The following is a 12002-nucleotide window of genomic DNA, read 5'->3' as shown; positions in this document are numbered from 1 at the left end:
TCTTAATCCCACATCAGGGGAAAATAATTACTATCATTTTAGAAAAACAGCGAAAACTGAGACACAGAATGCAGTCAAAAATTTTAGTTACCCAGTGAGGATTCAAAATTAGCTAATGATGGAGATAGGGCTGGGCAGGACTATCCCTGTGGTTAGCCATGATAGTTCATTGGCTGGAGAGTGAGGTCTTAGGGGTGCCTCTCCCAATGGTGCCATAAATTCTCACCATAAGCATCCTACTGTGAAATGGGGACTGCAGATATGGATATCAGATTTGGAGAGTACCTTAAAGTTTACAAGTGTGGTTACCAGCAGTGCATATGTCTTCAGAACCAGGGCCCAGTAACCAGCCATCTGATGGCCGCCGTAAGTGACAGTGTCTTTGGAGGCTGTGGATCTGCTGGTTAAAAGTGTATCCTCAGGTGGAGTTGCAGGTTTGCTTCCCAGTTTCCATCCTTCAGGTCCTGCCTTGTTCAGGCCAGCCGGCTGTGGTCATTTAACAAAGGTAACAGCTGCAAACACTAATTGAACACTAATTGAGCACATAGTATGAGCCAAGCACTCTGCAAGCTTCTACAGGCACATTGTCTCTTCTACTGTTCCAAACCAACGTTGGAGGTAAGTACTGCAGGTATTTTACAGATGGGAAAATTGAGGCACAGGAAGATTAACTTGTCCATGTTCTTACAGGCTGATGAATGAAGCAGACAGATTTTGAACCCAGGTCATTCTGATTTCTGGAGCCCAAACTCATACTGAACTGCCGTGGGGAAGCCACCTTCTACAGATCAGGCAAGCAGAGAGATGTTGCAGTGTAAAAGGTGGCCATGTTGGACTCCCAGTGATTTTAGAGCTCATTAGTCTAGCATTCACAGTTTACAAAGAAGAAACTGCAACCAGAGTGATCGACTATTTAATGGCTAAACCACAACTAGATTTAGAACCTCCTTTTTCTTAGTTTTTCCTTCACTTTTTCCAAAAGGTCAACTCTCTTGGCTCTGGGATTGACTGAGGATTTCAAGTTTTTACACTGCGAAGAATCCTTGATGGTAAATGAACAAAGTTTTTATACTAGAAAATTTTTGTACTAGAAGTCTTACTTGGTTGCAAATTTATTGAGCCCAGTGCTGTAACTTAATACTGATATGTTCAGATCTTCTCAAGTGAGTTCCAACTACTGCAATTAACATTCTGTGCCTTTGGCTTTTACATCTATCTTTGAACTGGAGCCAATTATAATAAAAGGCCTTGTTGGATAATCCAGTGTACCCTCTTCAGATACCCACTACCCCAAATTTATATTCTTGAGATCAGAATAGAGCTTAGAGTTGTTTTCTTTTAAGCTTTCTCAAAATGTCTGTGAAATCACTGTATTGTCCGGAAGACAAAAATTTGAAAATAAGCAGAATACAATGAGTAACTCTGTGGTGTGGTTTCTTACAATTAGTTTTCAAAACTATTTTTAGTTCATGAATTATAGTGAGAGCCTACAGCTGTATCTTAATGGATTCAGAGAACTTTTAAGGGGACAAAGTGTTTGTTTTAAGTCCAGAAATTTGGTCTTAGACCATTAAAAATAAGCTTACATCTGTTACTAATTTTCTTTTTGCTTACAAAGACTGGTTTGGTGGATGGAAGGGGAAAAAAGGAATCTATTCAAAACAAGTTGCAAAAAAGACAATGGGAGGAGTTGCAGAAGTTAAAAGAAGGGAGAGAATATGATTGTAGACCACAACTTTCTTTATCCCTGATCAGTCCTAGCATAAACAACTTTTTCCACCAGATATAATAATTTCCCCAGCATAACTTCTGTCTTCGGGGAAAGCTTTAGTTAAGCTGTATCTGTCATTCACAGGTCACTTAAAAAACATATATATTTGTGTGTGTGTGTGTGTGTGTGTGTGTGTGTGTGTATAGTATATGTGTTATTATAATATATACATATAATCCCATATTATAAAAATTTATTTTTTATTATAATATATATTATTTTTATTATAATGTATCATATTATAATAATGCCTTAATGTCTTAGTTAAAACAAGTAGAAGTATATACATATTATATATACCTATATTTGTTTTATACCTTTGTTTTATTTAAGACATTATTTACATCCAATAAAATTTACACATTTAAATGGCCCATTTCTTGAAATGTAACAATCAGCACAATCAAGGTACAGAACTTATACAGCTACTATGGCTCCTCCTCACCTCTGTAAGTGAGCTGCTACTCCCCACCAGAAACTGTCTGCTTCTGTTCACATTTTAACACCTTCAGACCATTACTCTTTATATTATGGCCAGGTTTTATGGTTGTTCTCTACACAAGAGTTAAATCGTCCAGGAGGGTCTTACTTTGTCATATCCGCAACTAGGAGGTGTCTGTTTTTATATTAAGAAAAGAGAAGGCAAGGCCAGGCGCGGTGGCTCACACCTATAATCCCAGCACTTTGGGAGGCTGAGGTGGGCCGATCACTTCAGGTCAGGAGTTTGAGACCAGCCTGGCCAACACTGTGAAACCCTGTCTCTACTAAAAATACAAAAATTAGCTGGGCGTGGTGGCACACACCTGTAATCCCAGGTATTCTGGAGGCTGGGGCAGGAGAATCACTTGAGCCCAGGAGGCAGAGGTTGCAGTGAGCTGAGTTCGCACCACTGCACTCCAGCCTGGGCCACAGAGCCAGACTGTGTCTCAAAAAAATAAGAGAAAGAAAGAAAGAAAAAAAAGGCAAAAAAGCACTTTTCTTCAGTGGTGGTTACGAAAAGTTTAAGTCTTCAGTTTGGTTTAAAATGGAATCATGAGTATGTGTATAGTCAAAACCAAGAGCCCTGTGCATCCTATATTTATGTGGTATTATTAATTCATGGTCTAGTTTGTTATTATGGGGTCAGCAGTGATGTTGGAGTAGCTGTACATTTTTATTTCAAATAAAACAAAATAAAGTAAAAAGTTGAACAGTACATTGAAGCTGAGCTGGATAACTGGTGTCTCCTCAGTCAAGCAAGCTTATAAACTGCATATGCAATAAACTTGGGTGGATAAAAACCTGTGAATTACACCTACAAGTGTAAGCACAATTTCCAGAAGTAAAATGTAATATGAAGAATGACTAGATCAGAGAAAACTGGATTTAAGAGAACTTGTAAGGTAGAGAGTCAAATAAATATTTTACCAAAGCCTACCTGAGGTATTTTACTTTTGATACTTCAAGCTCACTGTGGGTTCTGCATAAGAGCAATAGATATATTATATAAAGTAACAAAAAATGTGGTGTTTTCCTACCTTACACCAATAGAAGATTTTGTGGTTAGGCTTTGTTGCTTTCCAGTATTAAGTATTTGAAAACTGTTTTAAAGACTCAGAATTTGATTATGTACCAGTAGCATCCTCTTATTCAATAAGCTGCTGCCCGAACTTATATTTCTTCACATATAAGTCACATCAGTTATCTTAGATCTTTAAAGTCCTACAAAGATAGAGGGTTTCGATGCACTGTGAAGAGAGCTCAGTCACTGTGAAGAGATCTCAGTCACTATGAAGAGATTCAGTAGGAAAAATGAGACAGATACATGTCAGCCACTGGACCCAGAGTACAAGGCAGAATGTGGCAAGGACCTGTTAGAGAACCACACTCCCCCCACCTCAAAAAAAAAAAAAGTGGGTTGGGGGAGAAGCCTGTAGCCTTTAGAGTGGGCCTTAAAAAGTAATTAGCAATTTAGAAGAATTTTGCTGCCCAGTACTGCGTAAACAGTGACATTCCTGTTCTTTTTTACATTTAGGCAACAGAGTTTGAATAAATCCATCACACTTTAGACTTTACCTCATTTTCCTATGTTATCCATCTCTCCAGAAGATATCTTCCCCACATTTTAACAGCAGCTGTTTCCACAAATATTTGTCTCTTTTGTAATGTCTAAACTAGTATCTTTCAAACTCAGAACTCTTGTTCAGAAAGTGTGGAAGCCCAATATGTAAAATGCAGGACAGCCGAAGAACTTTCTGGCGGAGCCGAGTTCATCTTCAGAACTCCTCTTCTTCCCACTTGGCCTCAATGTCCCTTCATTCCCTTCCCTCTCCCTCTCTCTCTCCTAGGCCTCTGCAAAACAGTTTGGTTTGAATTCCCCTTCTTAATTTTCCTTATTACAGAACTCACTTTAAAACACTCCACTCTCTCTGCCATTTAAAAACCAGCCCTCACTGGAGCGTTCCTGTTTGTGAATATACTCACTTAACCACTCACTTGCAGCCTATGTATCCAGCCACCTGGCAGAACCCTGGTAATCTGCACCGGAGCTCAGGGACAGCAGAAAGCTGAAGACCATTTCCCCAGATAACAAGGCTTCTTACCTAAGAAATCATCAGCAAATTTTAGAAAGACAACAATAAATCAAACCAGTGGTTTCTAAGGTCAGCGTTGTATCATATTACTTCACTGTTTGTGAATCAATGTGTGGCTTTAAAAAGTAGATCGTGTTTCATGTTGTTTTGCATCAAATAAGCCTCATGTGAATAGCTCACTCATATGTGTTGTAAACAGTGCTCTTTTTGGATTCTCTTTTTTTTTAAGTGTCTTTCTAAGTTCATCAGTTTGACTCAAACCGGGGTGAGGAGGTGTGGGCAAATGTTAAGAAAAGGCCCCCTGAGTGTGGAATATCTTTGAGGCAGAAGGAACTTAAATAGTTTTGTAGACAGTAAAGTAGATGAAATATCTTCCTATTGTCTTTCTACTCCCACAACTTCAGAGAGAAATTACCTTTGGTATCAACAAGGACTATCTAATAAATCTATCCCCTCAATTACTTTATAAATTTATAAAATGTTGGAGAGGATTCTTGGAATAGAATCCTCTCCAACATTTGTTTAGTATTATCACATATGTTGCCAGGGATCTTGGAGCTGAGGGATCACTGAGGAAGAAGAAATAGGAGGAGAAACATTAGGGAGGGATAATGTGGGTTATAATTATTTGGACATCTTTACATAAGAGGAGTTCATTTCAGCAGCATTGTGGAGAACTTTCTAGTTAAAAGAATTGATGCCATTGGTGTTGATCAGCACTGAACTAGCTGTGCAGATACCATGAAAGTTGTCTGCTTCATAAAGCATTCCCGGTTAGGAAACATTGGCCTCTTCACACAGTGGTTCATTCTCTGAGTGAACCTCCAGTGCTGGACTTGGGGCCTTGGCATGATACATAGAGGACCTGGACACTGTTAGACATGGCTCCCCTCAGCCTCCCTACTTGCCCTCTCCTTTGTCTGTGGCCTATTCTCTGGTAATGCCCTTTAAGCTCTCTTCACTCAGAGAGTCCTAGAGACTGTACTTCTAAAATCAGTCATTGACATTTAATTCCAAGATTTATTGTTGTGCCTGCCTCCTCCTCCTCTAACTCTGTCACCACCACCCGCTCTTCCCACATCCAAGAACCTTCCTTGAGAAGTGCCAGAAAGATGCCTGACTCTCCAGAAGCAGGTGCTAAAATGGGCTAGTTATGTATCACTGTGGAAACATTTGGAATTTGGAGGTTGAACAGAGTTAGCTTGGTCTATTTTTATGCCTTCACACCTCTCCCTCTCTTTCCTTTCTCTTTCTTTCTCTCATTTTCTCTCTCTCTCTCTCTCCGAGATCTAAATCCCCCAAATACAGTCTGTTAAGCGTCACACCTTGATTTCAACTTAAAAAGGAAAAGAATACTGTATTAGTTCACTTTCTGCTGCTCTAACAGAATACCACAGACTGGGTAGTTTATTTGGTTCATAGTTCTGGAGGCTGGGAAGTCCAAGAAATGGCACTGGCATCTGGTAAAGGCCTTTGCTGCATTATTGCACAGCTGAAGGGCAGCAGGCAGAAGTGATCCCATGAGACAGAATCAAGCAGAACTCATTTTTGTAATCAGTAGTCTATTCCCACAATAACGAACCTACGCCAACAGTAACAGCATTAATTCATTCATGAAGCTTAACCTTCATGGCCTAATCACCTCTTAAAACCTCCACCTCTTAATACTGTTACAATGGGGATTAAGTTTCTAACACAAGAAATTTGGGGGACCACATTTGAACCATAGCAAATACCCATCTTTTACCACCAAGCACTCCAGTGACTCAGACACTCCTTGATCAAGCATGCAATAGCTGGACTTCTTTATCTCTCTAGCTACATGAGGTAGGGGAAAACTTCTCAAAAATCCATTTTATCAGAAAGCGCTAGAAATGAATTTCTGTATAGGAAGTTCTGGATAACAGGTTTGCTGTCCTCAGAAGCCCCAGCCATTAAGTGGGAGCACTGAATTTAAAGCTGCAGACCAGCACATAGAGCTCTGACCTTATGCACACATCCACCCTCAGTATTTCTTAACAGAAGTTGCTAAGATGGTAGAACAGGGTCTTTTGTCTCGTGGTTCAGCTGACAATTAAGCTTAGTGCTCAGAGAGTAATCACAGAAACAGTTTCAGCAGAGTATCCACTTGGAACCTTACCCAGAACTGGCAAAGGAGAAGGGTAAGACCGAAAGAGGACATCTTTGAATTATTGGGCCTGTTTCTACTTTCCCCTACTTGTGTTCTTTCCTCAAGCAAGGGAGACTAACCTATGGGTAGAGACACAAATGGGACCACCATTCGACATTGTACAGGTGTCATAGCTTGTTTGGCTTCAGTTTTCTATTTGTCAGATGGAGCTTATGTGAGGATTACAGGTGGTAAAGTTCTTGGAACAGTGGCTGGGACATGGTAAGTCCCCAGGAATATATGTTAGCTCTTGTTGTTACTTATCAAGTATTATGTGCCAAGTCCTGTGTTAGGCATTTTACTGATACTTATTTTAACCCTCACCTGCAGTTCTGCAAAATAGATCTTAAGAGTTTCACTTGAGGTGATGGAGTCTCAGAGATGTAAAGCCATGTGGCCAAGGTGAACTGCTATGTGAAGGTGCCAGAATCAAACCAGGTCGGCCTGGCCACAAAGCCTGTGCCATCACTGTGGTTTCAAGAGTAAACAGTGTATGAGCAGACATCCTTCTGTGTAAATGGGATCAGAGCCATCAGGCCAAACAGCTCCCTACTCCACACAGTTCAGGATAATTCATATCCACTGAGTAAACAGACCATTCTGGGCAAGAATTCCCTTGTGTCAACTTGCCTGTTCTAGGAATTCTCAGTATATATATTGGAGCCCTACCAAAAATTCATCATGAGACTTATCTTTCTGGATATTCACCCTAAAAGGTATAGCTAATAATAAACCAAAGGACCTTCCTATGAGGTGGTTTCACCATGGAACTCTTCCTTGATATCTCCCGAAGGATGACTTCTTTGAGTGAGTCTGATACACTTCAGAGTCCCCATGTCTCCAAGAGTTGGAGAGCATAGCTAGCCCACCTTGTAGGCTTACTGCCTTGATACCCCGTCTTCTTCACTCCCTGCCCTGAATTAGATGTCCTTCTATGTTCTCATAGTACCCTGTGCATGCACCTGTTAGAGCACCTTTTCACATTGGCTTTGCCCATGTCCTTGCATCTTTTCCCACTAGTTCAAGTGCAGAATGCTACATCCTGCTCACCTCGTAGCCCCAGAATTTATCATACTTCCTGTAACAACAATAATAACCACAGTGTTATTGAAGTTGACGTTCATTGGGAACTTACTATATGCCTTTTGAAATAGGTACTATTGTGATGCTTACTTTAAAGGCAAAGAAGCTGAAGCACAAAGGGGTTTGTTTACTACCTGAGTCACAGAACCATAAGTGGAAGAGCTGGGTATGAACCCAGGCAGTTTGATTCTAGCCCCATGCTTTTAACCAGTACTGTGATGCCTCTGTGTGGTAGATGCTTCATTAGTTATTTGTAAATGGTTACATATGTGAACATTATTGCGGTGTTTTCAGTGATATATGACCTGTGACATAACTTAAATCTGTGCAATAACAAGCTATGTTATCATGGGGCTCTTCTATACTTATGCATGCTTACAAAGGAGGGGTAGTCCAGGGACATGTTTATGAATACACATTAGATATAAATGCAACTTATGTTTCTACCATTGATGATTATCACCTCTGTGGCAAGTTACTTACCCTTTTTTTTAGTGGCATTTTCCTCAGCTGGAAAATAAGAATTATGGTGCCTACCTCATATAGTAAACTTAGAATAAAAGGACTACTATAAGCAATCATTCCTGGAACACAGTACTTATTCAACAAACATGGAAAGATATTATTATTACTACTATCATGAACATTGTTTTTAAAACTTTATAATTGACAGAACTACTTCCTATCAGTGGACAAGGAGTTCTGAACCAGTATGAGTGATACTAAATGATTATTTCTGGAGCTTGAAGTCTAAAGTCACCAAATTCAGTACAGAGATGTTTGACCCATGAATTTCAGAGGTCTGCTAAACACTCCAGGAACTAATGTAGCTTTTGTCCAGTCTCCACATCTTTGTAGTATACACTATGGGGTTTAGGGAGCCTGGGCAGAGGAAGGAACCAGTGGTATCCATGGTCAGTACTGGCTATCTGATGCATAGTGGCTTGTAAGCAAGCAGTGAATTCAAAGGTCGAGAGGACAGCTGTATAACAAAGAGTGTTAGGAGATCACAAGGATACTGAATACCTAATAGCTAAGAGGAGCTATGATGTATTATTCAGTGGACATTGAACTTGGCACATAAGAAAGACTCATTCATTCGTTCACCAGTATTTTTGAGTCCAGTGCTCTTATTGGCTCAGGGAATCAATAATAACCAAAACAAAGTCCTGAATGCTCAGGTCACTTTATGCTTTATAAGCATCATCTTCATCAACAGCATCATCATAACAACACTGTGATGTAGATGTTACCATTGCCATTTGATAGGTGAGGGAGCTGAGGCACAGAGAGATTAAATATCTCACCTGAGACCTCAAAATTGGAAAACAGTTGGCCTAGGATTTGAATCCAGGTCTTTCTCATGCTAAAATCCTTTCTTTAGCTACAATATGATACTGCTTATCAAGCAAGTAGCAAATGCTGAGATCATGTATGTATTTGTGGGGAGGTGTTGGAGGGGAGGGGATGGGTGTTTCTTAACTCAGGACTCTATCTAAATAGCCATCATTGTGACATAGCAAAAATAGAGATCACAGATTTGCAGAACATGAGAAGCTTAGGCTGTGGCTTCTGTTCTTGTGCTCAGATTATCATTTTATTGCTTCTGGTCAACATCAGTGTTTACTTGGTGGCCCTTAACAAAGAGAAAAACTTTTATGCTTAGGTTGATAACCAGGTAGAAGCTCTGAGATCCTGGGGTTCATTTCCAGGTTGCCTGCTTAGTAATACCTGAGTGCCATCCAGAGCTTGGACAAGGCCAGTAGGCACCGTGCCCATTGAGATGTTGTCCAAACCTAGAGTTGGGTGCTCAAATATCACTGACTTTGCATAGAAAGTACAAAATGCTTTGGTCCCATCAGGGCTATGGATGGGTGCGGGCAGCGCTAGTGGGCTGCTACTGACCCCTTTGTTTAGGTCTCTCACATGCCTGTTTTCCATGGATTGGGAAGGAAGTTTCAGAGGCACCATTTCAAATGCCACAGAAAGGGAGAAGAGGCAGTGTCCTCTTCTTCAGCTCCCTCTCTGCTGTCTAGCCTCAGCAAAGAGTGTACCTGTTGGGACCTTGGTTTATTTTTCTATGAATGAGAATGTTAATATTATTATTAATATTACCTACGCTTTCATCACAGATTTGGAAGATTGAAGCAGGGAAGTTTGGAAGCATAAAAAGTAATAGTAGATACAAGATTAATTTGAAGTATGAAAGCCAGTGTTGTAGAGAAGTGAGTTGTGGAGGATATGCGGTCAGTAGTTCTTTGTGTACTGTTCCCAAGTGTGGCCTGGAATGTATCTACCATTGACAGTGGTTTTTGAGAAAACCATTACTGTCTTACTACCACTATTAAAAGGCAGCAGAAACAGCAATTCAGTCCTCCACTGTTTGCCTGCTTTTTTATTTTTAATTCTTGCCAGATGTAGACTGGCTGTGAGCCTAGAGGGTGAGCAATTTCTGATACAGGTAGTTTTGTTCTTGTTTCCCTTCTAGACAAAGAATTCTTGAAGGAAAAGGAGAAATTACAAATGGAATTAGCAGCAGTGCGGACTGCAAGTGAGGACCATCGGAGACACATTGAGATCCTGGACCAGGCTTTGAGCAATGCCCAGGCCAGAGTCATCAAGCTGGAAGAGGAGGTGAGACCAGGCTGTGGGGTTTGGGGGAGGGAGAGGGGAAGCAGAGCCGTGAGTGCTTTCACTTTCTTCTCCTAACCCGGCTACTTTAACCAGAGCCAATTCTAAGAAGTTGAGACAAGGGAGGCACGTGGGAAACTTCTCAAAAAAAAAGTGATTAAAAACAAGAGTTTATGCATTCTACAGCCAGGCAAAGTAGGAAAAGCACAAGAATCCCGTCAGCAAAGCCCTCACACTCGGTGTGAAGCCCAGCCTACAGCCCATCGGTTAACACGTGTCCTATTTAGTCATCATGCATTTAGTAGTTTCCGATGAAATCAACCCTTTAGCATAAGTGTTGTGAGGTAGTAGGCTTTTTCTTGAAGCCTGACTGAAGAATTAAAATGACCATTTCCAAGGTCCAAGCCAAGGAATACGGGTTATAGATGAAGAAGAAGAAAAGGAGCAGAGGCCTAGGGGCCTGCTGCCTCACACCTTCCAGCACCTTGTGGTGGTGGTGGCAAGTGCTTGTGTTTCACAGGCTGACCTGAGCAGGATCCATTCTAGGAAGCAGAAGCCCAAACACTGGAAGAGTCTTAACTGAGAAAGTCTGCTTGAAGTGCTTAGCTCGTTGCTGGGCACACAGGAAACAGTATTGTTACTAACCCAACTGCTGTTGAATAGAAAAGACTGTCAGAAAACCTCCCCTGATGCATGTAACAGGGATGTTTCATCAAATTTCAAACACAAGGATAAATCAGCTGAAGTGGAACATGATGGAGTAAATGAGGGTCTTGCCCATTGGAAGCCTTTAAAACCCCACAAGTCTTGTATAGAAACTACCATTTTAATGCTAGCATAAGGATCCAGGGCAGCAGCCCCCATGGTATCTTCTATGTTGCCACTAAGGAACGTATTAAATATGAAACCATTTGCCACAGAAAGTGACCTCACTCCTTAAAGACAGGAGATCTCTTATGCTTAATGGAGGCTGGGGCGTCTCATTATTGTCATCACTGAAATGACATCTCCATCTCCATGAGTGGAGCTAAGGAAACTTGTGGTTTAAAAAATCTTCTAGTTTTAACATTTCTATTAAAGTAAAAATTAGTTGTGCTTCTTGAAAACAAGGTATAACCACCATTATAGGTCTTTTTTTATTCTTATATTAATATGAAATCTTTGGTTGGTTGAATGTAGCCTCTCTAGAATGTCTGCTTCCAGCATCACTCCTTTCTAACTAGAGTGTCCTTTAAGGGACTTAATTCAGTCAGATATTGAGATCCTATTGTAATTTACCACGGTGGATAAGAGTGAACTCTAGAGCAGACTGCTGTAAATGAGAATCCTGTCTCTATGGCCTATCAGCTGTGTGACCTTAAGCAAGTCACGTAACCTGGAAGACTTTCCTCATCTCTAATGGAGATAATAAAGGACTTTACCACCTCTTACTATTGTTATTTGGAGGATTAAATGAGGTACTACATATAAAGCTCAATGCTTGAACCATGGTAGTGCTCCAGGAATGTTGGCTGATGTAATTACTGTTGTTAATCATCCTCAACAGGATATATGCCTTGCTAGAATTAAGGTTGATACAAAGGTAAAGGAGACAGATTCCTGCAGTCAAGTTTCTTGCAATTGATTAGGGATAATAGTTATTCATTTAACAAATACCTATTGGGTGTCTACTAAGTGCTAAGCACTGTTCCAGGCATTTGGTACACCCTGTTCACTGCCCAGCAGAGACCAAAAGCAGCAAATCTTTTGGTGCTTATATTCTAGTGGCTACACA

At 40.6% G+C, this 12002-nt stretch overlaps 1 protein-coding gene across 11 annotated transcripts in view; it reads left to right on the top strand.

Annotated features, from left to right (window-relative positions):
- AMOTL1 (angiomotin like 1) overlaps positions 1 to 12002 on the top strand; it is a 176040-nt gene that overhangs the window by 132113 nt on the left and 31925 nt on the right. For all 11 annotated transcript variants that reach the window (XM_035265226.3, XM_035265229.3, XM_035265223.3 and 8 more), the window contains one exon: positions 10086 to 10231. In XM_035265226.3, coding sequence (XP_035121117.3) covers positions 10086 to 10231 — 146 coding nt within the window. The remainder of the gene's footprint in view (positions 1 to 10085; positions 10232 to 12002) is intronic.

This window comes from Callithrix jacchus, chromosome 10, assembly GCF_049354715.1.
Source record: "Callithrix jacchus isolate 240 chromosome 10, calJac240_pri, whole genome shotgun sequence".
In the NCBI taxonomy this organism is placed as follows: Eukaryota; Metazoa; Chordata; class Mammalia; order Primates; family Cebidae; genus Callithrix; species Callithrix jacchus.
This window is presented reverse-complemented; position numbering and strand designations above follow the sequence as displayed.